Source organism: Varroa jacobsoni, unplaced genomic scaffold (genome assembly GCF_002532875.2).
Source record: "Varroa jacobsoni isolate VJ856 unplaced genomic scaffold, vjacob_1.0 scaffold_962, whole genome shotgun sequence".
Lineage (NCBI taxonomy): Eukaryota > Metazoa > Arthropoda > Arachnida > Mesostigmata > Varroidae > Varroa > Varroa jacobsoni.
The window spans coordinates 43,017-67,954 of record NW_019213864.1 but is presented as its reverse complement, the minus strand read 5'-3'; the positions used below and the strand labels follow the sequence as shown (position 1 = coordinate 67,954).

The window sequence follows — 24,938 nt, the reverse complement described above, 5'->3', positions numbered from 1 at the left end:
CTTCGGAAATAGATTTCAGATTAATAATAATCAGTGAGAGACCACACGTAGATAAATATCATTATTTGTAATAGATTTGCCTATAATTTTTGTTTATCCCTTTATGTACTGCAAACGTATATCGAAAATAAAAACACGAGCTATTTAGTAATGCAGCAGACGTCTTTAGGTAACACAGTAGCCCCCAACTTTAGTGGTATATCAAGTAAAGCATTTTACCCATCAATATGTGGTCTCGGTCTTGAACCCAGATTATATATTTAACAGACATTTTGAAATGATTTGAATTTTCAATATCTCATCCCCTGCAGAGTTACGCTTCCCACACGATGGCCAAGATGCCGATGGCGAAGCTGTCCTGGTGTTAAGAGGCTTCAGAATTGAAGGAAACAAAATATTAACGCGTACACTTTCGACGTTTGTCGTGCAAGATCTATGGTCGTGTACTTTAACAGTGGATATGCACGTAATGATATTTACTCTATACTGATTGGTTTTTGGATTGTAGGTGGTTTTGAGTGTGTATGTCCTCCGAACGTGACCGGACCATTTTGCAGTGAGCACCTCCAGCCTCCGCTCATCATCTCTAGCCGACTAAATACCACGGTCGAAGAGCTGGTCGGCATCGTATCCGTAGTTTCATTGGTCTTCCTTCTGGCCCTTTCCACAGTGTGCTTCTTTCGCTTCCAATTCAAGAAGCATCGGCGAATGCATTCGCATTTACAAAGTCATGTTATGCTACATGGTTCCACCGGCGATGCTCTTGAGTATGGTCTAACTTCAACTAATAAGAAGCACAAACAAAAGAAAAGCAAGCGTCAACAGCAGGCAACAACAGGTAGGTTACGAAGAGACCAATATCGTGCCACTGCAAATAGAAACAAAAAATACTTATTATTGTTCAATGCAAGATTGCCGCACATAGTAGTCGCACCGCGAAGAAACACAAAGAGGGCAAACTTATATATGTCATAGTACAGAGTGATGCCTATTTTACATAGCCTTCTAACGTAAGTGCACACGCATACGTGCATTTCTGGTCGCTTTTATTTTCTAGCTGAACAATGCCAGATGGCCGATCTGCTTCTGGATATTGCGGGCAAGAAACTAGATGGCGGATCGATGATGAACAACCTCGACAAACAGCCCGTCGCTCAACCACTAAATGTCCAGTCGTCAACACTGGGCTCACCGCGACATACACACGCTGATATAGCACTCTGTCAGAGTATGGTAGTAGTGCCCACCACACCGCAATCGATTCTGCGAATGCCCCGCACTGATCTCAATCCACAATACATTGACAAGGAGCAAATGTACTCCGAGGACAAGATCAAGAACTGCACTCTCCCTAACGCTGCAAGCCAGCCGGGCCTTCGCTACGACGATTTGGCGAGCTACAGCTGGGATTACAGTGACCTCACGGCCGAGCAGCACGCGCTCACGTCTAATATTCCCGAGCATGTGCCAGCCATAAATGACGAGGTCAATAGTCTTCTGAGCTCGACAGAGTCTAACTCCCACTCGAACCTCACCGCCCTTTTGCCCCCTATCACCCCGCCTCCACCTACAGGTTTAAGCGATCTTAGTTTTACCACGTCGAGCCCAGTCCAGCTGGGCTTCGAGGATCAGAGCGTACTGTACAACCGCGGCCTGAATGATTATTTGCCCTCGCACGCGCTGTCGCGCGACACGTCTGTCAATTCGACACTTGACGGCGAATTCGTTTCGTACGGTTTTCCGCATACTGGCGGTAAAGGCTTTGTGCTCAATCATACCCAGCATACTACAAGTCTCACCCCCAATGTGGGTGCACTCGGTCAGCCGTCATCGACTGCAAGCGACGGGAGCTCAACGAGCGATGACAACACAGATAACACCGTCGTGCGAAGGGTCAATGTGTGATATATATATAGAAGGACAAAGAAAGGAGGGTAGTATACAAGATAATAAGGAAGTGAGCCTCGTTACAGGTACGTAGAGCCATTAAAAAGAAAAATACACAGTAATTCGCATGGCTTCCAAGAACGGCCTGCTATAATCTGCCACCATTTCTACCTCTGTGTTATGCTGTTCCTGCTCCGGTTACTTTGCGGGTAACACATCGTAGGTATATAGGCAGGTGCGCAATTGGCACCGGCGCTGCCGGTCCAGTTTTTCTTAGCCCTGTCTCGCTATTCAGTATAATTTGGGATAGGCGAGACTTCAATTTCCCTGTATCAGACAAGAATGATACACTAATGCACCCCGGCTAGGCAAACCGACAGATTTTCGTTGACCGCGCATGCGGGTTGACACCCCTTCCCCTTTTATGTCTCGCAAAAGCTTACCCTATCCAGCAGCACCCGATACGCGTGATCTATCCCAATTTGTTGAGCAGTCTAAACAATATCCCCTGTGCCGAGCAATTCGTCCTACCTTCTCATTAGTGATCGTCCTGCGTTAGGCTTACCGCTTATTATTTTGTGCCTGACAAAGATACCCAGCCCTATTACATTCATGCAGCTTAGAACGTTCTGGTCCGACCCGTTTGTGTTTCTTCTCGCTGTAAAGCGAAATCAAGCACAATAAGTAGACACACGAGAAAACTGCGAGAGGCAGATAGAAGCGAATTCGAAGACTGTATAATTGTTGGACAGTATGATATGCGCTTTTTGTATTAAGTCACATAGGAAACTCATGACACTAACGAGGGCAATGAAGATGACGATGGTAAAGTGTGAATATTTAGAAAGAAATATGTTTGAGACAGCGCGGACCGACAGAGAGGTAGATCAACAATTAGAACTAACACAATTGTCTGTTACGACATAATGATGCCCTAAAGTAGTACGGACTCAATATCCCTTAATCACTTGGGTAACAGCACACTGTACACGGTATGCGTTACGCCATATGAACAACTGCACAAAATGGAATGATGAAGGAAGAGAGCGAAATACCGGCTGATACAGATTCATATACAGGAACAAAATTTGAGCGCACCTCCAACTACCTTAGTCGCTAAGAGGAGACCAGCGGGAATGAGGGCAAGCAAGAATGACTGATGATTGATTGATTACGAGCGGAATAGATTGAAAAGCTGATTGACTCAATCAGACTAAGTAAGATCGATTATTAAGCGCTTGACGACATCGGCTGAACGATTAATAACTGACTTTGTGCTGATTAATCAGACATTGAAATTACTGATTGATCACAGTCTCGAGAGCTTAAGTGATTGCTAAGAAATTCGTGTAAGAATACGAAAAGAAAAAAGGTAACGAATGGTGATAATATCTCACACAGTATGATGACTAGTGTTAATATTCTATAAAATGAACGACGGGTTTCGATCCCTCACAATTGAAGCTTGATCGATTGAAGGGGCGGCACATTGTGATTGGGCAATGTGTTATTGATTGTTAGATTGAACGACCTAATAGGTCGATGCAGGTAGAGACAAGCCAAAGTGTGCAAGCGATGATTTCTGTACAGATTTCTATTTCTAAACAAAAACAAAAAATGTAAACGCTGTTCACCCAGTACAGAGGATATAATAGTAGCCGTAATAACAATAATAATTATTATGATAGCAATATAGACAGGAAGGTCGAATGAAGAAAAACGTCTTGGGAAAAGAGTACCAGGAAAACTATAAGTGACAACCGGCGAAAGCTTAGACGCTAGATGTAGGTAAAAGGCTTTCCTGTAAATCCATTTCGATTTGCAATACAAGTTGTTACCGATCGATCAACCAGACGTTAGATAAAATATTAACACTCAGAGCAAACCATGATTTTTCTGAGATACACGCATCTTTCGAACGTTATTATAGTAAGTGATTAACTAAACGGACCAGTATATCGGCGTAGGTCACTCGATTGTGTTACCGCAGTTGAGATTAATTTTTTTTTTCAGTTGAATTAGTATTTTAATTTATTCGTTATTTTATATTTGTGCTTTCTTTCTTTTTTTTTTTTCTTTAGATATAATCACTACAATTTTCCCTAAGCGTCTTATATAGTATTATCAAGATTTATTTATTACGTAGATATATCTGTCACGAATACTTAGTCTCTTTTCTGTACAAATCAAACTTCTCAATCTCATTTACAGTATGACTACTTTCAATATTCTATTGCATTGTATCATATCATGGTGGTCCGTTTGCTGCTCGTGATCAATCCGCGGGCTGACAACAGTGAGATGCCATGATCAAGCAGAACACCGTAGCCCTATGGCGGTGCCTGTTATCTCCACTATAATCATAGTCGCGTCGTTGTTTTACAATGGGACGAAAACTTTCAGCACGGAAACGAAACGGTAAATGGAGAATGATCATCTCGTCGCCGCGGCGCTAACGAAAAACAAAGGCAACACCTAATTTATCAAATATAATGCCAAAATCCAACTGCTATCAGCGATCCCTACCGTTTTTCACCCAACTTGAATTTATGGAAAATTGACGCGCGGACGCCTACCTTTAGAACATCTTTCATAAACAACAGTTGTTATTATTATTAATCTAACACTGTATATACTTATAAATCTTCATTTTTGTGGCAGAACTCAACCAAAACGTCGTGAACACAAGCAAAAGCACCGTTAACGAGATCAGTATGGCAAAAACAATTATAAAGACACGAGTAATAGGCAAAATCACAGCTAATATAAAAGCTAACGATTACGGTAATCTAAGCAAATTATAATAGTAGCGGAAATGATATGAGACGAAGGCGGCGTGAGTAGGGACGCAATTGTGTGTGTTACGTAGAGAAACAAAACGGTAGAAAGATAGAAAAGAGTGTGTGTAAATAACTTGTATAAATACTTTTGTAAATAAACTGAATAGCAATGAAGAGTAATTACATAACAGCTAATAAAAATAATAAAAAATAAATGATAATAACACTTATACGAAAGAAATATACACCCAAAAACAATGGTTTGAGGTAAAAAAAAACGTAGTAGAGCACATTCTACGAGTGGACATAAATGACAGAATGAGCAAAAAAAGAACACTGATTCATAATGATGAGTAAATGTGTAATTTAAATATAATACTAATATTGATACAGAAATAACGATATTAATAAATCAAATTGAAGTATGGACGACAGGTATTGACGATTACTGAAGAACGAAAATCAACAGAGGATCCGTGTAACCGATGATGGTTACGAAGTCGACAGGGGGCCGGCAAACTTCGACTTTTTGTGTTCAGGAAATGAACAATGTTGATGTTGTACTTTGCTTAAAATATTATTATAACGTAACGAAAATAAAGCGAACGAAATGAAAGAAATAATCATAGAACGACGAAAATCACGTAGAAAACAATGTGTAAATAAAGTACTACCGTTTATTTGAAGTACAAAGCGTGTTTTTATTTGGTGGCATTTTGACCCCCCTCCCCAGTATTTTATACTAATTTTAAAAAGTACTTAGTATTTGTATTATATCCATTATATTACATCCATTGAATTATATCCATTACAGCTCAGTAAATTAACGCTACACATTCAAATTAAATTAACGTATACCAATTTAAACATTACTGTTTCCTAGCTGAGATTTCTGGCAGCGCAATTAGGGTTACAAATGCGCAATTGCTAAGTTAATAATCTTAAAATCTGCGAAAAAATTAAGCAATTTTGAAACTGGTATATTGTAGGTTGATTAGTATAAACTAGTATATTGGTAGATTGATTTAAAATGGCGTTTGGCACCAAATAAGCATAGTAGAAAAATCGATTAAGTATATTGGACTTTGTGTGACGACTTACCATAGAGAATGTGCACTGTCAACCGGTGAGAACCCTTGATCCTTTGCTGAAAACGGGAACAAATTTTATGATTGCGCTTTATGACCTTAAGTATGTAATCATTGTTTCTATACAAACTACGCATCAATATGACACTACTTATAACTTTTAAACTGGGTATCTTTGTGCATAACCCACCGTTTCAAAAACATTCAAGTAAAGTTGAACTTCTGTCAATTTTAACTAAACTTCGAAAAATCGTACCTCGATAGCTACGCATTTACGGCACAAATCCCATTAATTCGATTCTTCTAAAGACACCACTTATTTACAAAGAAAATCAGCGGCTGAATCTGAATTTTGAAGCTAAGGGGGCTTTCGTTATTAGCCCTTTTCTATGCTCTTCTTGTGCAAAATTAGGTCTCAGCCAACCCCGCAGACGGTATTAAATTGAGTATCGATACCTGTCTTTTAGACTATGGTAAACCCTGTTATGAACTATCAAAATTTACTACTGACTTTCATCGGAAATAAATATTTTTTAGGCTAACCTAAAGTCTATACAACAAAACAAACATTCAGGTTGAAAGCTCTCGAAATCTATGCTATAGATGACCATCAAGAAGAGTGCATCGAACGCATCATCAAGGTTTTGGCCACTGAGATAGTGTCTCTCTGGCATATAGACCATCTTGATATCATTAAAAGTGTCAAGTGAACGAAACCCAGACTAAAGAGATATGGGACCATATACATTTTAATATGTTGGGCATGAAACTGAGTCAAACGGATCGAGAACTTTTTTGGCGCATATGCAACTTAGAACTCTGGATGACGATGTTTCCAGGAAGCCAGTTCTAACACACAAACCTCTTGACGTTCAGTCTGCTTCACAGGACGATGACTGCAAAACTGATTCCTTTGTCTTAATGGAGAAGAATGGGAATTTTTGTTATATAAGCACCACAAATAACAGGGCTCCAGTTCCGGCATACAGTAGATCAGAAACGCCCCTGAATTTATCTTTAAAAGCAGAGAACAGGATGGCTTCATGGGTCTAGAAAGTCTCCATTCGATGGAAAACAGTGATTTCTTTAGGAAAAATCGACGTTATATGCATTTCGTCATATGGAGAGATAGAAGCTTTTGGTTTAGCCATTTTAGCGGTGGGCTGAAAAGGACTTCCATCCACGCGTCTAGCCGGAGACTGACCTGATGGGGATACTGGCATAACTAATGGACGTAAGAAGATTCTTATTTCAGGCGTTATAGATAATATGGCCGCGATTACATCCGAACAACAAAAAAATAATCAAAACGCTAATTTTTACCTCCACGAAGATGTCGGGTGTCAAAGACTTGACTACGGTAGAAACTCAGGTAGATGCTTAACGTCGAAACAGCTTTTACTTTCCTTTATACCATCAAGGGTCTCTTCCATGGTCCTGAAACAAAGTCAGGTACATCCAAGAAGCTCATTGGTAAGTTTTCCAACAGCTTTCTAACAGAACAGTATGTTTTGAAGATCAGCAGGCTCATGCTAAACTGCAGAGATTCGCTGTCAAAGAGACGTAAATAACTAAAAAAGATTCACACACTTGTTTGCCCTAAGAGACGTTATGGGATCTTACACAGCCGAACAAAAGCTAGCAAACGTTTTCCTACCGATAGGTCTAGCTAATGACAAAACGCACTCTAAGAATAAAAAAAAATTTGAAATGGTATTACATCGAAGGAATAAAAGTTCTGAAGTGTCCAAAATACGACACAATGCGAAGGGTCAAATGCCCATTTATAACAGCAGCATAATATCCGCGTGTTTTATCTTACAGTACTCTTATAACGAGCTTTACTGTTTGTTAGAGAGCCAACGTTACCGAACAGAATGAAGAAAATACTGCTATTGAAAAAACTGTAGCCTGTTAAACAAATTTTATTTAGTGTAATAGTCAATAAAAAAAAAACTCATAGTAAATATCGCTTTATTACAACTATTCGTCGCGCATTCAGTGTGTTGAAACAATAAAAAAACTTATTTATTTAAGTGAAGTGTACGTGCATACTTATGAATTGTGAGCTCCACTATTAACTAAATTGTCACGCGTAAGGCGAAAATCGGGCCCGGAATTTGCCTGTAGTACCATTAATATAACTATGAAAAACATTGATCAACGGGAAAATATCGGGGCATATAGCGATAAAAGATAGTAGCATTGAAAGATAATAACAACAGGACGAATCACTATGAATTATAATAAGGGGTAATTCATTAAGGGCATTGCCTTTACTGCAACATAACCGCGTTTGTTTCAACATGATTTGAACGATGTTTATTTTACATGTTTTGATCGTTGATAATCGATGTAAGTTTCCATCATCGCGAGGCATGAACGAAGTGACGAGATTAACGATGGCGGCCGTTGGAATCGATGCTGTATTGAGTTATGTGGATGAGCACCAAGAGAAATACGTTGACCGCTTAGCTGAGATAGTGGCAATCAAATCAATTTCAGCATGGCGTGAATTTCGTCCAGACGTTATCAAAATAATGAGATGGATGAAAGCAAAGTTAGAAATATACGGAGTCGAGTGCGAATTGAAAGAAATTGGTGAAGAAGCCTTTCCCGATAAGTCTAAAGTTCCTTTACCTCCCGTTTTATTGGGTTCTTTGGGCAATGATCCGGCGAAGAAAACTGTTCTGGTTTACGGACATCTAGACGTTCAGCCAGCCCTAAGAAATGACGGCTGGGAAACTGACCCTTTTGTGTTGACAGAAAAAAACGGAAACCTTTATGGACGTGGGGCCACTGATGACAAGGGCCCGGCTATGGGGTGGCTTAATGCTCTCGAAGCATACCAAAATACGAAGACTTCCCTGCCAGTAAACCTAAAGTTTCTTTTTGAAGGGATGGAAGAATCGGGATCGAAAGGTCTCGCCGATCTTCTCGCAGAAATGAAGAACACTGAATTTTTCAGGAGTGTGGATATTGTTTGCATCTCTGATAGTTATTGGTTAGGGACGAAGAAGCCGTGCATCACCTATGGATTTAGGGGACTGACATACTTCAATGTAAAGGTTGAGTGTGCCGAGAAAGATTTGCATTCCGGCGTCTTTGGGGGGACAGTTTACGAGGCAATGAATGACTTAATTTGGCTATTGTCTCAATTAACTGACGTTAACAATAAGATTCTTATTCCTGGTATTATGGACGACGTCGCTCCTGTAACTCCCGACGAAGAAAAACTCTACAATGAAATTGAGTTTGATTTGGACGCCTACCAGAAAAGTATTGGTTGTGCTAAACTTGTCCATGCTGGAAAAAAGACTGAATGTCTGCAAGCAAGATGGCGCTATCCTTCACTATCGCTTCACGGAATTGAAGGTGCGTTTTATGGTTCAGGGAATAAGACCGTTATTCCAAGAAAGGTTATCGGCAAATTCTCTATCCGTCTTGTTCCCAATCAAGACCCCGAAAAAATCGAAAAACTTGTGATTGACTATTTAAATGAATTGTGGAAGAAGCGTGGATCACCCAACAAACTTGTTGTTACAAATATGCTTAAAGAACGTTCGTGGTTAGTGAGCCCGAGCCATCCATACTTCCAGGCTGGAGTTCGTGCCACTACGAGGGTATATGGAAGCGCACCGGATCTTACTTGTGAAGGTGGTACTATCCCTATTATTTTAAGAATTAAAGAAATTATCGGCAAGAGTGTCATACTGCTACCTATTGGTCAGGGTGATGATGGAGCCCATTCCCAAAAGGAAAAGATTTCGAAAAGAAACTTCATTCAAGGCACGAAGGTTTTGGCTGCGTACCTTCATGAAGTCGCACAGTAATTGTGCCACCTATATCGGCGCCGTCGTTGACTGAATCGAATAGTGATTCTAGGCATAGTGGTTGCAAGCTAGATGTTCCATTAAAAATAATGGCTTTCTAATTTCATTGATCTTGCGGGAAAATTGAAAACACACGGACGGAAAATATTGGCGGCCTTGTTGATTAACTGATGGCAAGGTATCCGCTCCTTGTCGTAGCTTAACTACGCAATTCCCACACTAAAAGTAATCACCTTTGAAAGCAGAGTTCATACGTTTTCAGTACCACGACTAACCTCATTTGTTTGCTATTGGACTGATTTAAGCGAGCAAAATTTTCCACGTATTCAAATGGACATTGATTTGCTTGAGGCTAGCACACATTTAAAACTTGGCCAAATTACGCCGACCACGTTACGCGAGTCTATAACGCTGAACGAACTCACTTTTAATTGAGTACTTCGGCAATTCGACCTCTGTGTGCAGGTAAGCCTCTCTGTGCACCTTCGTGTTGTATTCATTAGTTTAGAAGACAATACGAGCTGCCCTGCGTCGAGATTACACAATCACTGGAAAAGCTGCCGTTTAGCATATGCAAATTTGATATTTTTTGTTCATTTTTTGATTGTTTATTGCACGATTGATAAGTACGTAAGCTTTTCTGCTTTCCTAGAAAAAAATCCTGGTTGTAGACTTGTGCTGTGTGGAAGTAGCTCAATGGGTTGCCGTTCACGGCAGGACGAAGTTTTAGATCTCCTCCAAGCAGCAGATCACACGATTGACAGATACAGGTAGAAATGAAGCGGATTGAGGATTACGTTGAAATCACAACACGGCCATGCCGAATACCGCAATTACACGGAAAGCGATAGCCGTTTGGAAACAACCAGTAGTATTGGCTCGTTAGAAACATGCGACACTATATGAGAAATTAGTAGGTACGATAGAAAACAACACAGGGCCCCGAATCGGTTAATTATCTATAGCGTCGAAGATGTGTTACACAAATCCAGACAAGCCCAAACAGCTAATTGTATCTTTTAAAGGAGCTTACGAATGGATTTGGCGGTGATGTCGAAATCGCATTGCTCAGTTTCACTGCCCGTCTGATCGTCAACGGTCCTCTAACATCGTTGGCAAGGATGCAACGAGATGGTTGGATAGGACAGCGCAAGTCGATCCTGACAACAACACGGGTCACCACTCATCAATGAATGGATCACTTGAAGTATAACACAAACATCTATCAATAGTAAACAATAAATACGTATCTGCAACAAAGGAATAGGAAAAAAACAGCGCCACATATCAACACTACAAAATTTACACACACAATGTTCACACAGTAGCGGCAGTAACAACAATAACAATATCACGCGATGCAATAAAAGCAGTAATAGGTTTTACATTGTACTAGCGCGGCGGCTGTAATTCATAAGGGCGCCGTTCTTCACAACGGATTATTGTATGACGTATCAGTTTCACGTAACGATCGAACGCAGTCGCGGGAGTATCATTTATAGTATTTTTCCAAATGCAGCCACTTTCTGTGTTCCATCGGGTACTGGATCTCTCGTTCTCCATATACCTCTCTCTCTTTCTTTCTCTCTCCATATACTTTTATGTACATAAACAAGGCTAAACTGGCCGCTGCTGACATTTTATTCAGAGCAGTCCAGCTAAAGCAACTGTTAACCATCGGATCTAATTGATTGTTGTGTACGGATATAGTTTTCCATATCTGAATATATATATATATATAAATTTAACAATCGTTCGTTCCTGAAAATTGATCTGACTAGACTGGCGTGTAGATAAACATGCCGCTGAAACAGCTGGAATTGAGCCGAAACGGTGTGATCTATGCGTGAAAGAAAATAACCTTTGGTGATATATTTGATTCCTCTGTCGATCTCAATAATAAAAACCGGTAACCTGTGCGCAGCAACAATAGCTTGATAATGAAAATAGCTGACTATATTAAAAGAAAGGTAAAAGAAATACATGTGATAGTATTTCAATTTTGAGGAATGACTATAAAATTACCGATGTTCATACTCGTGGCTTTTGTTCGGCTATGGCTGCAAAAAACTATTATATGTAAAAGGTTCGGTGCCGTTTTCGGTAGATCGTAGTATAAAATCGCCTCTGAGCATCTATCATTTAGACAAGGAGGCCCCTTCCTGTCTTACACGACTACCGCCATCATCATCTGGCGTCCTTAACATAATTTTACTTTTCATTTGTACAACGATAAAGGTCGGTAATTAATACGCGAACAAGTGATGAGTGAAAATATTGTTTAATGGCATTTATCTTAATTGAGCTATCGACGGAACCGCCTACGAAGCATCCGCAGACAGCGAGCAAATATATCGCCGCCTTTATTAGATAGCCACAGTAGTACGACATGTACGTCCCTGATCGAACAGACCTAAGTGGAGCATTCGGTTGTCCTATCTGACGACTTTTTTGTTGTCCTTTCTTGTCGCCGATCGTTGATGACGCTCTTTCTACCTGTACCCGTATCCTATGTGACCGGCTATTGGGGTCGACACTGAGCCCCCAGCCTCTATTGGCTTTCAGATTCCTTTATCGTCACACATTCTTGTATTCAATTATCCATAGGCCTGTCGTGTTTCCTGCCGATAAGGTAAAATCACCGGCCGTCTTTGCGATTATGTTATTGTCGTAAATATCACTCTGTTTTTCTCGCTTTTGCAAGATGCTCTCTGTTTGTAATGTTGATAGCGTAATGCGCTAGTGAAAAGTTGTCTTAGTAATAGAAAAAAAATTAACGGGGAAATCCAAGTTCTGCTACAATACCGTGAAATAGTTCCATCGCGCAATTTCCCCTTTGCGCTCCATATGCATCCCGCCTTGATAAATTGGCCTCTTGATTATAGGAGACGAATAGCTTAAAATCATGATTTTCTGCAGCAGTGCATATTAGAAATGCTATGCCAATGACTTCTATCGATGTCGTGCATTTTTTTTGGTATCCAGCTACATGCCAGCCGAATTGCTAGACGGTGCAGGGATATTGTCATAATGTTATTACAACAATCGCCCGCGCACCACCTAGATGGCCTGGATCATAAGGGATTTCAATATACAGATATATTTATATATATGGTAAATATATATATGGTATATATATACCATATAAATATGGTAGTAATAATACTACTTCTAATAATAACAATAGTGGGCATTGGCTGGCCTATTGACAAATAACTTGGTATTTGCCAACGCTGTGATGTTGTTGTCGTGTATCCCTGCATTTACCCTTTTTCTCATTGTAATTGTCGATGAATATATGCTTCGCGTGCGTTTAACTCATTAATAAACTTCAATAACTATCACGCGTGATCAGATTTCGGCTCAGAGGCAGTCGTAATACGGCGGTATGGGAGTCGAACGGTGTGGCGTCACAATATCGTCAGAAGGCGGCAGAGCCATCAGGTCTGTGTTGGCGGACGTACGTTTGCCTGCCAACTGTCTGTTGATGTTTCATTGACATTGATGCTTCGGCTTTTGGATGCCATAACTAAGAATAGCGATTGTCATTATAATTTGTTAGTACGAACGTTAATTATTAGTGTTGTTATCATGAGCGATTTTTTGTGATCTATTTATACAGACGCTTCGTAAGAAGTGGACGCGACCCATAGGCGCAGTCACAAAAGCAACTAGGAGAAGGAACTAGATTACGTTGTTGAGGTTGTAGGGTGGCGGTCTGGACAGAAGGGCGTCCGACAGCCCGAGCAAACGAAATGAGGCACCGTGTATGTTTCATTGGTGTTAAGTTTTCATGGCACGTTATATTAGTAAGCTGGGCTGGTGCAACATGCATTTGAATAAATGTTCGAGTCGTTCTTACCCGTAATTGTATGGATGGATAAATGTATATATGTGTGCGGATGTATATGAGTGATTGCGAGGCGGCGTTTTTCTTCGCATCTGTATAGTAGGCCTTTAAAGGATGCCACGAGTAGAAGAGGTTTCGTTACATGGAAGTCCAAACGATGCGATAGAAGAACATATATATATTCAATCGAAACCAAGCTCCGACCAGTACGCTTATAGAACGCGGAGGATAGTTGCGCTTAGTAAATATAAATTTGTTCAAATTCTGTTCTGGTGACTTTTGGTTGCGAAATGTTTTCATTACTTGAAAGTTATCGTGCAGTAAAATGGATCCTCTTGCACGATGACCGCAAATGTATGAGTTTAGACGCAAAAAAAAATGTAAGGTTAGACAAGCTTTTATTGCGAGATTTTGCTCCAAAAACGATAGTAGCATATTCTATGAAGTAACCCCATTTTACTGTTATATGTACGTGCTCAATTTGCTGTTTCATAAACAGGATAACCGAAATGCATTGCCTGGTCAACTAGACCTCTACATTGATTGGGTAGTCTTCTATTCAGGCGTCCAAAAGCGTCTTTTTATACAACTAAACACTTCTAGTTCGAAAAGAGGTGTCTAGACAATTTTGTGGAAATATAACGAAAATAGGATTTTACAATATCATATGAATGAATACGTCTGGCAATGTTACGTCAGATCCCGGGCCGCATAGATCCGGCAGCGAAAGAATCTACTCCTGAATAAATTTCTTTGAAATTCCGGCTTTCGACATTTGCGACCCATTCCGACGAGCTACATACTACAATGCGACGTTTATGACCTCTAATAAAGAACCAAACCTCCGCGAACGCACTTCAAACTGCTGCCGATAGCAAAAGCAGGGCTGGAAATTCGTTCGAGATTCGATTAGTAAATACATGAATCCGCAAGGCTTTCAATAACAACCATAAACTTGAAGGAAATATCGAGCTATTCTAAAAGCAATTTCGTGTGTGTGCGATGTACATATATAGTCTACTCGTATACTGTATATCTAATGCACTGCATTCAAAGTACATTAATTAGGATAATTTCAAATATATTATTAAACAGTTATAAAAATTATATAAATATCATGTAAATTGGAACGTTATGAATGTCAATGACAATTCGTCTGGGGATGCAAATACACACAGGCGCTTTATTGCAACCGCGATACGGATACAACAACTTGCGTGAGTGTTTTATTGTGTCATTATCAGAGCTGAAACCAGAGACCTAAGCGTTTTTTCACCAAAATACTTCTTTGGCTGATAAAGTCGGAATGGTATAAATACATGGTAGCAATAACTATGCACTGCCATTGCCTAACTTTAATCGGCCACCGTAACCTTTACCCGAAAAAAGCCAAAGGTCACTGGTTCAAACTCAGCCAGCGACATGGTACACGACAGGCGTAACTAAATAAAGAAATAGCTTCTTGTGGCCCTTGACGGCGTCGGTATCAGTTTGCTGAAATAGATCCGTCTCAACCTAGGCTATCTCCGACTGCCTTTCGAACATCCAAGATCCCCTAACGTACGCTTTGCATATAAATTATGCCATACGTAATGCTTCTGTCTTTATGCATGGAGGCGATTTACGTCGGTGGTAAGGAAGGTGACAAGCAGATTGTCCGCTTTAACAAGACGCTTTGGAAGAATCTTTAATAGAGTCGGCTAATATCAATCGGAAACCGCGTATCGCGAAATGTATACCTACGTTTTAGCCATGCAAACTCGAATTATGTGCCATTGGGGGTCTTTACCTCCAGATCTGAATACACTATAGTTCTATTTGCAGCTTAGGGAATTCACTACGGGATTAGCCTCAAATACGTATGTGCCTGATGTAATTTGAGGATTTCTCGCTGCTTTGGCATAAAGTGTGGCTTCTCCCATTAATAACACTTGTATTTATAAGCGGACACAGGACCAGCAGCTCTGGCTTTATTTAGCCAAGATGCCAAAAGGTAGCTGTTCAAGAAACCGAGCCGATATAAATTTATACGCTAGATTATTCAAAAGTGTGTGTGTGTATATGTGGAACCTTTAATAATATATACAGCGCCGATATAATGGTCCAGTTACCGAACCACTGAAAAAAATACAAGACAGCTATGCAAGGCAAACCGCCTTATAGTGTCGATGAGGCAATAAAAGCCTGCCTTCTCTATGCGAAAAATCAGACGATATGCCACAGACAGATAAATGTTCACTGTTATTAAAAAGAACCTGTTAGGCCTACAAATAGCAAAATTTGATACGATAGAAGTGTTGGACTCACAGAAGCACTTCACGAAGTCCATTGCCAAAATGTGTAGATATAATGATTTTACGTGGTAGGTTAGTTACAATAACAATCATACTACTGTGGTATGACTATGACCACCGTACATACAAACCTGTCAAATGTTTAAGCTTCAAAAAAGCACTATTTTCTCATGTGTATGTGTGTGTGTGACTTTACAGAGTAAAAGCTATCCCTAGTAAACTATTCTATAATCTAAGAAATTTCTATCGGCGTTCAAAAGATAGACCTCAGTGACGAGTTCAGAGTAATGTTTTAGACGTCCGCTTTATGATATATCAAATAACTGCTATACAGGTCTTCATTTAATCTAAAGTTACACTAATATTTTCATTTATGCAACTTTGCAACAATGTATCGCTTGCATGTTTCATTTAATCACAAATTGTCTTGAGCTACGTCAAAATTCAGGACAATATTCATGGAGTTACAACGTACTTTTCTACAAGGGCTATTTAAATTATTACAGTAACACACGCATAGCACGGACATACAGTATGTACGTGTGTCACAGCTTTAACCAACTAATTAACGTGAGAACGATACACTACAATTAGCGGAAATCACACGATGGGTGACCAGACGGCTACCGACAAATGTCGCAGTCGCCTCTAGAGATGCCACCTGGTTTAGCTTAACGTCCGCCCCGCTATCCAGACAATGTATTTACAATATGACTTTTATACAAATGCGCCTTCTTCACTGCTAGTCACAGTCGCTATGCTATGACAGATTACACTACATTTACGCCACTACTACGATCGTGGTTATAGAACTGAAAAGGAAAAAGCGAACGAAGCTAAAAGGACGATGGCGATCAAGTGTAGGAGAATAACTTGTGATAATGCTGTCGCTATTCTAGCAAAAAGGGAACGACAATACCAAAATGCATACACTGGCCAGTGAATTACGTACATAAACAGACACACATCGTCGGGCAGATGCAGGACACGCAGGTCGCGAAATAGTCGCCCCATGTAATGTCGTATCGCCATATCGCCCTAGTATCTTTGGGGTTAGCAATTTCGCGTAGCCGGTTGTCGTTGCCGCCGTCTATGATATGGTTGTTTTTACTGCCAATGTCGTGTTTCGGTTTCCGGCCAAAATCGAACCAGTCGTCGGAGTTGGCCATCCAAAGCATCGAACAGGTCGATCAGTCAGCAGCTAACTAAATGCAAGACCACTCAGGAAAGCAAAAATAGACTGAGTAGAAGCAAAAGCGGACAACAAAAAGAATGAAGCGCAATCGAGAAATGTCACATTTGCATAAAGTTGCTTATCTCATCGGATGGACTGACGTTACTCATCTCGTTACGCCCGTTTATCAGTGTGCTTACATAAGTTAGTGTCTGTACGCGTGTGCGTGCGAGTGTTTGAGCCTGTCTCTGCGTTTTTGTACTTCATAACATGGCCTGCACACAAAGGCACAGACATGCATAAACACCAGTAGCGAAAACATGAATGTCCAGTACGACTGCGACTGTCACTGTTATTGGCATCCCAAAGCCGCGGCTGCAGTGGCTTGTCGGCATGTTAATCCCTAAAGAAGATGCGTCATGACCACTATATCGTGTTGTTGTCATCGGTAGATGCTACCGGCGGCCGGGCTGAACAACCGCTCGGATGCCCTTTTTGTCGTTAGTCCCGTTTCAATTTCTTTTAGACTTGCTATAGCTTTCCTTTATCTTTTTGTTCTACTTCATTGGTGCTGACTTCACAGTTAGCGGTTCACTCGCCGCCGTACTACCAGCTGTGCACGTCTGCTAACCTAGACCAACGGCGCCGCTGTTTCTGCTACAGAGCCATAGAAAACCGCTCGAATTGCGTATGATGCTGGAATATCTCCGGTGAGCCCTATTGTAAGACGACTAGACGACAGGGAGGTGGGGATGAGGCGAGCAAAGTGGAGCGCTTGCCGGAAAGAAAGGGAGGCGCAGAAAGCGAGGTGCCGACCCTATGGACTCTTAGCTGGACAACAATAGCAACGATGAATGGACTACGGATGTTCTGTGATGCTGTTGCTGAGGCTGACATTATTGTTGGTACTGTTACGTGACGGACGTGTGTGTGTATTTGTCCGATCCAAGGTAATTACAGCGGTGAGATGGTCGCGGATTCGTCGGGGGGCAGGGGTAAGAAGCTGCCATATAAATTGGTGATCGCGCAACGTCGCAACCGCATTGCACCGTGTGTCCATCGTCGTGTGTATTAAACGTGTGCAGGATCCAGCGTCCTCTGTCGTTATTGTGGTGAAGTGAACTTTGTGATTCGTGTTATCATCGTTGAGGTTTCGCTTGATCGTCTCTGGTTTGTTGCTGTTAACGTTAGTATCTTGTGAATGTAGTTTTTGCACCTTTTGCCAGCGCATGTCCTCTGACTATTAACGTTACGTGTGTCATTGTGTGCGCGTATGTGTATAAGTGCCTTTTGCACAACCACTTACCTTATTGGCACTCTGATCAAAAAAACTATGCAAAACATGCACTCCTGCACGATGGTCCCATATGTTGTCGTGCTAGCAGTATGTGTAGTCGTCATTTCAGCAGGTGCAATTGCTGACATTAAATATAGCCTCGGTAGTGGAAAAATGGAGGGCCTTAGTAAAGGTAGCCGCTTTGGAGAATGGGAGGCAATCAGCGACGGAGGGGGTGCTGATCTAAATTCTATTCGCCACTTTGAGAGTGGATTGGCTTGGAACAGAGGTATAGACCTCGGGAGTTATGATGAAGGTCACGATAGTTACAGCGGTGGCAATCACGGAGGTTACAGCGATGGGGGTAATGGAGTCCATGGAGGCTATAGCGACTTCGACGCTTTTGGAGGATTCTACTTGGGCGGTGTTGGAGGAGGACATTCGTTGGAGAACGAACTGGCAGCTCACGAAGATCAGGCGGCTCTTTCGGCTGTAGGTCTTGCAAACCTGTTAACGGGCGGTGGTCTAGGTGGAGGGCATGCTCATTTGGCAAGCAGCGGTAGCACATCATACATGATATCAGGGCCCACGCAAGAAATTAAATCACTACACAAGATTCAAACGACTAGCGAAGGTGGACACGTAATATCGCGGATCGCAGGACACGAGGCAGGTGGTAAGGCCATCATCCTGATTAAGCAACCAGTCATTGCTTCACTTCACGAAGGCGGACACGGTTGGCATTAAGTAGACAATTTCGTAGATCGATCAGATGTAGGCACAACATAAACCATCGCTTTTCCCATCAAGTTCCTTATATAGAAAAAGCATTCTGCACTATCTTGTATATATATATCTGTAAATAAATGTTGCATGTTAGTCCAAATACTGCTGAGGTTTTTCTTCCAATTTACACAAGTATTGAAAACCGCATGACACAAGTGTTCATTTTTGTCACCTTTAAAAAAATAAAGAGAAATAGGAACAGGTTATTATATTCGGTAAACCCTTCTCAGTGTTGACGAATAAATCAGTTGATCTTTGCCATCACCCATTCAAGCTAGAGTAGGACGCTACTTACTACTGCACTGATTTAGAAATAAGATACCTTTGTCTATTAAAATTATACTAAAGATTTACCAATAGTAGCTATAAACAGAATCTCATCAGAAGGAACTAAAAACCGTGAATGTGATACTCATTTAATTAAATCGAATTAGTAAAACTTACTAATCATATACAAACAATAACAGTGGAAATAATGATAAATTGTACATTTGTACAATTTTGCTCGTCATACATACATGTACAATATGTACATAACTGTATGACGAGCTGCTCTTAACGCTCTAGTGCAATAAACGTTTTAACCCAGAAAAAATTGCGCCGATAGTAGGCGCTTGAAAGTTTGCGCACATAATGCACCTTGTGAATATCTTATATCTTGAAACCTATAAAGTGAGACTGGTGGGCTACGATAGCTTATTTCGTTTGATTTGTTTTATTTACGGAGATCAATATAGATGACTCATATGGTACGGTAAAGAAGTATTTGTAGTAAATCGGCCTGCCCAAATCTGTGCAACTCTAGCGGCAACTCCTCGGTACATGATTATAACTTTTTCCATGTAGTTATCCTTTTATTTTGTACTTTTTATTCCAGTTCTTTTTACAATTCTGGTTATATCAGCTGATCTATCTCTATGTAGCAGCGTAAGTTGGCGAGTAACAAGTGGGTAAAAAAAAACAAGTTAGCAATAACTAAATAAGTATGGTTCTTCTCTTAACTTTTGTGAATTTATTATCAAATAGAACGGTAACCATGCTTTCCACGGCACGCGCGTGCAAGATAAAAAGATCTAGAAAAAAAAAACAATTACTGTTCACAGTGACAATGTCACGTTCTTTTACATACTTGTACAACCCTCGTGCACAAACCACGTGCGACATACATAGATGCCATGTATATGCCGATCTCTGCCGGGATGTCGAATAGAGAAAAAACAACTAATATCATCGATGTGGGCATGCTCGACTAATGGGGAAACGAAGCGGCTTGTACTAAAGACAACAGTATTCATTACAGCGGCAAATTCACGACCATCTTGAGTCAGAAACGATATGTTTCTTTTGCATGTTGTCGGCTGCTAAATCGTAGCAGTAATAATTGGTTATGTGCAAAAACAAATTCAAAGTATATCGGTAAACGAAACATATCGAACGAAATATAATTAACCATAGCTGGTATTATTTTCTAACCGAATATGCCAGTATATCGCGTAACTTGCTCAAATGATAGGGCTGACACAGTGCACCTCAGCATGTTCTACAGTACCACTATTTGGTAATTTTAGAAAAAAGAAACAGTGAGTGAGCAGTAGAATGAATTGGTCGATTCATTCGTATAGAAATGGATAGATAGCTGCTTTACGTATTGCAGATAGATTATGACATTATTACATATTAGATATGACATTATAGAACAGACTGCTTTCTCGCGCGTAATTTCACGCGTTGTACGTTTTCATGATGACGACTGGATAGCGTGTTGATGTTAGCTCATAAGTTATTATCGGCAGCGTCGAACCTTTGTTCCGTCACACACAATTCATCAGATTTGGCAGACGCATACAAGTGCAAGTGCCATCTTGCTTTCTAACGTTATTGAACAAATTCAAAGGTTGAGCGGTTAGCAATGATGGTGACCCAGTTAAGTAACTGTATTGTTAATTTGTACTATATAAACGAACCGCAATTAAGTGGTTGGCCCTCTAGTGTCTAGTCCGAATTATGTAGCTGACAAAAGTAAATAATTAGGTCGTTAGCGGACCTCCTGTATGCGTTTGCCACAATCTGAAGGGTGACCTAATCAGGAAAATTGATAATAGCAGTACTGGTTCCATTTTCCTTATGCAGCTCATCCTTATTGTAGGCTGAGCAATTTGTACTGTGAAATAGCAAGTCGTAAGCTGGTGTGCAAATCATGCTTTGCACTAGACTGGATATGGCTTCTCAAACATGCTTCGGGAGTCGTATAACTTCAAGCTTAAAGTTGAACCGCGGGACATAAGGTGGCACAAATACTGTTGATACATAATTAAATGATGAACAGATATTTATCTACAAAGATAATCTAATTGCAACAATTATATTGTAGAATCTAGATGAAAGTCTAACTCTTATTTACTTTGGTTGTGCGACACGGAACTACGAGATTTGATAGCTCTGAAAATGATTCTTGATAACGACATCTGAGGGCGGCGTGGACTGGGTGACGAATGCGCATTGCTTTGGGTGCATCGTCATTATAGCCATGAGCATACGGCCGTCGCTGGTTTACATTTCGACTTTAGCAAATAATTACTATAACAAGTTGTTATCATGCCTTTTTATAAAGAGAACCTACACGGTGAGTTTTTTTTAGGTCCAGTAAGATTCGTCTAAAGTAGCGCCTAATCATTTACATAACGAGCGCCAAAAGAAAAAGAACACGGATTAGCCAATCTACTACAAGCAGTAGCGACATCTTACGTAGTGTCATGATGTTGTGATTCGACTAGCTAAAAGTCGCCTTTGGCAGGGTACTGGTCTGTTGTACGGGGTTAACAGCGGGTTAGCATTCTTGAAAACTCGATTTGAAGCAAAGCTTCTAGTGTGCCTGCAACTCTAACTTAAGTAGGGATAAATGTTTCTGAATCATTCATTAATTAATTTACACAGAATTGCCTGATTAAACAATTATCACAGGATACCAGCTTGCTGATGGGGCTTTTAGGCGCATCATTTCTCTCGTTGCATTTCAACATAAAGTAAAATATATTTTAGGAACCGTTAGTCGCAAGAGTGTATTCAGCGCCGTTTGAATTTGCTCTTTCCGCTAATTTAGCGGTAGCAGGACAGTAGACCGCCAAGCTGGGGAAACCGCGCCGAACATTACGCCCCCAGCTGTTGGGAGGCATACGCTAGTGGCTGAATTATTAAAAATCCCAACAAATGCTTCTTAAACTGAAACAAACCTAGCGAGTAACTTTTTGGATTAAAATAGACTCTACAATGTAACTGGTGTCAACTTGGAATTCTCTGTTAACTTTATCGACTGCATAAATGAATACCGGTTGGTGCAGGACAATATAGAACGCTATTTTTTTTTCTATCGAAGTAACAAACGCGTGTGGTTGCTCACTACTTGTGGCCGGCAGAACTGAGAAAGGTCACAACGTCTTCCCACTCAGCTAGTCCGGATCATTCGATTTAATTTAATGCCACCTAGACGCGCACTCGTAATTATATGATGACAATATTGATAGCTTTTTTCTTCATAATTCTTGCAATTTTAAAGAAACTTTAGTTTTTGTCCATAGAAATCACATTATATAACGAACTTTTGAAGTTAAATTGAAGAAAATTCTCGCTCAATTTATTGATTTGCTTTAGCCGATTATCAGTAATATCTAAACGACCGTAGATTTGGAAAAATTCGCTGTGCCTAATAATCGAACCCAGAACTAACCAAGTTACTTACTTCACGTAGCTACGCAACATTCGAGCTAGTTTTCGACTTGTGTGTATGTGTTATAAACAGCCGAGAACAAAAGAAAAGAATTTCTTCCTATATAAAAAGGTTAGTAATTCAAATATGGCCCCGCAATCATACAATTTTATTTCAGGTAGCTACAAATAAGATTGCTGGGGCATAATGGTTACGTAACTTGCCGCAATATTCATTCTTATATTTGCTTCCTTTTATGAATCTTAAATACTGCACGGTCCTAGCACTTAACTATGCATCGCTATCTAAATTAACAAGCCATGTTGCCACAAAGGACACAGTAGATTGGCAAGTGGAATGACTAAAAAGGCGCTTAAATAATTTAGGTTACAGAGTTCTGCTTACAAATCAATGGCTGCCGTTTTGCTGAATTTGTTCAAGCTTACACTACGTCTATGCATCAGCCTGCTTGTCAGTTCATATAGAAACTTTACCATTGGTAAGATAGTCCGTGTCTTTCTATTCCTCATCAGCCTGCGTAGTTCGTTACACCTCTTTGTTGTTACCACCAGTAGCCACCCGTATTGTGCTGCGTACCAGGTCGGCGTCGAACTTAAAGAATACCTGGGAAATGTCAACCGTGCAGTGCCCAAGTTTCGCCTACTATGGGAAGGTATCGACGACATTCTGGGACAATTTACTGAAGCATGCTTCGTTTATGGAAACTGCATAAGTTCGAATGTAAGTGTTAAATCTGTTGGAATTTATATACTTGGGATTTGAAATTCAGTTGATATTAAGTCAAAGTTGAGCTAGTAGACATGATGCGATCTTATTTAAATGGGATGGATGGCTTCACGAGATCCTGTTAATTTATGAAATATAGTTTTTTTAGCGGTGGAAGGGGAGCTTTTTTTAGAATAAACTTTACATATTGGAAAGAAAAGATAATAAATGTATTTGTCAACGATATTTAATTTTATTAAGTTGTGACTGGCCTTTATATTATTAGGCCAACGATTTTTGTCTTATTTAGAGTATTTTCTAATTTTTTTTTAAACTTGTTTCTTAACTATAAAGTATGCTTCGCCCTAATTGGATTCATGGCTTAGTTCAATTCAGACGCCAGCTTGGATAGAAAATATGTATACACATGTATAATGTGAGCTCAAGTGTTAATCGTAGCTAAATAATTCTAACCGAAACCCTTCAAGTTCAGGATCAGTTCAACGAATTCTCATTAACAGCACCCAAAAGCATGAGATAGAAATGCATTGTAAATGACAACGCGATTATTGCTCTGTATTGCTGTGTTGTGCTTATTACTATTAAGGTTTCGTCGGACATCGATTTCAAAAGGAATTGTCAACTTGTCGCTAAGGGGTCTTTTATTTCGCTCGGGTATCTGACGGCAGCCTTCGCCCAGCCGGTGTCAATGCTTACCGATCAAGTAGAAAAATATGCTTCAGCGTTTGTGCTAAAGGCAGATCTAATCGAGAAAATGTGGTGTCACCTCGTCATCAAGTTTATGCCGGACATGACCCGTCGAACTGATGACACTGTGACAATGTTGACAGGACGAAAATCATCGGTATTAACTGCGCATCGGCCGCACAGCTCCAAACAAACCTCGGTTCAATCCTTGTAACGTTTTAACTATTGCTCCCAAAGGAAAAAGCTAAGTATGGTAGGCTAGAAACTCCTCGTCACTTCTTTTCTGGGACCCGTACAACTTTATACGTAGAATTTTGACTAACTGCTAAAGCCCGAAATAATTATGATATAAAGAATTATTATGAAATGGATTGTGGTGGTAGAGTGTAAAGTGTTTATAGTGGCTTCTAGTGAACGTTATGTGCGTAGCTGAACAAGTTGTATACCTGGCACATTGCTGAAAGATGGCCGACAAATATTTTGAAGACAGTTGGGCACATCGTTGTCTGCAATACGGCCAACAAAGTTCATTGTACGTATTTGTAATTGCTTGTGATATGGAAATAATACCATACGACAACTAATAAAACAACTTCCATATAGGCGCGACCGTATGTATTTTTTGAGAATTCATATACATCTCTATGTTATCAAATATATCCTTAGATTTTGTGAAATACTATTCGATTTTACTTATACGTCTAGAATAACAGATACCTAGAAATTTTTGTAATTTTAAAGTCGTCGTATATAAAGTATAGCGAAAAGCATACAGGACATTGTGTGCCTTGATGGAAGACATACAATCAGCCAACATTTACAAAAATAATTTC

General features: G+C 40.2%; 3 protein-coding genes, 1 long non-coding RNA gene and 1 pseudogene across 20 annotated transcripts in view; 4 read left to right on the top strand and 1 right to left on the bottom strand.

Moving 5' to 3' along the window:
• The window catches only part of LOC111265355 (fat-like cadherin-related tumor suppressor homolog), a 107,754-nt gene extending 102,394 nt beyond the window's left edge, over positions 1-5,360 (top strand). For all 3 annotated transcript variants that reach the window (XM_022841952.2, XM_086970463.1, XM_022841953.2), the window contains 2 exons: positions 509-838; positions 1,058-5,360. In XM_022841952.2, coding sequence (XP_022697687.1) covers positions 509-838; positions 1,058-1,905 — 1,178 coding nt within the window. In that variant the 3' untranslated portion in view covers positions 1,906-5,360. The remainder of the gene's footprint in view (positions 1-508; positions 839-1,057) is intronic.
• On the bottom strand, positions 694-11,549 carry LOC111265358 (uncharacterized). 5 transcript variants are annotated; one of them, XR_002683415.2, is made up of 5 exons: positions 10,975-11,549; positions 10,622-10,838; positions 7,079-7,192; positions 5,769-5,814; positions 3,993-4,339 (listed from the first exon to the last, which is right to left on the bottom strand). It is a non-coding gene; the product is annotated as an uncharacterized LOC111265358 (long non-coding RNA). The 5 variants fall into 5 exon arrangements; XR_002683416.2 differs by having other exon boundaries at positions 10,622-10,789; positions 10,975-11,548; XR_002683417.2 differs by lacking the exons at positions 3,993-4,339; positions 10,975-11,549 and adding an exon at positions 694-784 and having other exon boundaries at positions 10,622-10,968.
• Positions 8,098-9,689, top strand: LOC111265356 (cytosolic non-specific dipeptidase pseudogene; annotated as a pseudogene).
• Positions 11,550-16,864: 5,315 nt separating the features above from the next.
• Positions 16,865-24,714, top strand: LOC111265357 (uncharacterized). Of its 11 annotated transcripts, none has more exons than XM_022841958.2 (4): positions 22,085-22,296; positions 22,714-22,803; positions 23,058-23,412; positions 24,005-24,714. In XM_022841958.2, the coding sequence occupies exons 3-4, from the start codon at positions 23,083-23,085 to the stop codon at positions 24,317-24,319; spliced, it is 645 nt and encodes a 214-aa protein (XP_022697693.1). In that variant the 5' UTR covers positions 22,085-22,296; positions 22,714-22,803; positions 23,058-23,082; the 3' UTR covers positions 24,320-24,714. The 11 variants fall into 11 exon arrangements, 5 of the variants coding, with proteins under 5 accessions (XP_022697690.1, XP_022697693.1, XP_022697692.1 ...); XM_022841957.2 differs by having other exon boundaries at positions 22,087-22,296; positions 23,272-23,412; XM_022841956.1 differs by lacking the exon at positions 22,085-22,296 and adding an exon at positions 22,319-22,462 and having other exon boundaries at positions 23,272-23,412.
• LOC147752820 (uncharacterized) lies at positions 18,091-19,068 on the top strand. Its single transcript, XM_086970461.1, has one exon. The coding sequence runs from the start codon at positions 18,180-18,182 to the stop codon at positions 18,927-18,929; it is 750 nt and encodes a 249-aa protein (XP_086826587.1). The 5' UTR covers positions 18,091-18,179; the 3' UTR covers positions 18,930-19,068.
• Positions 24,715-24,938: the final 224 nt, after the last annotated feature.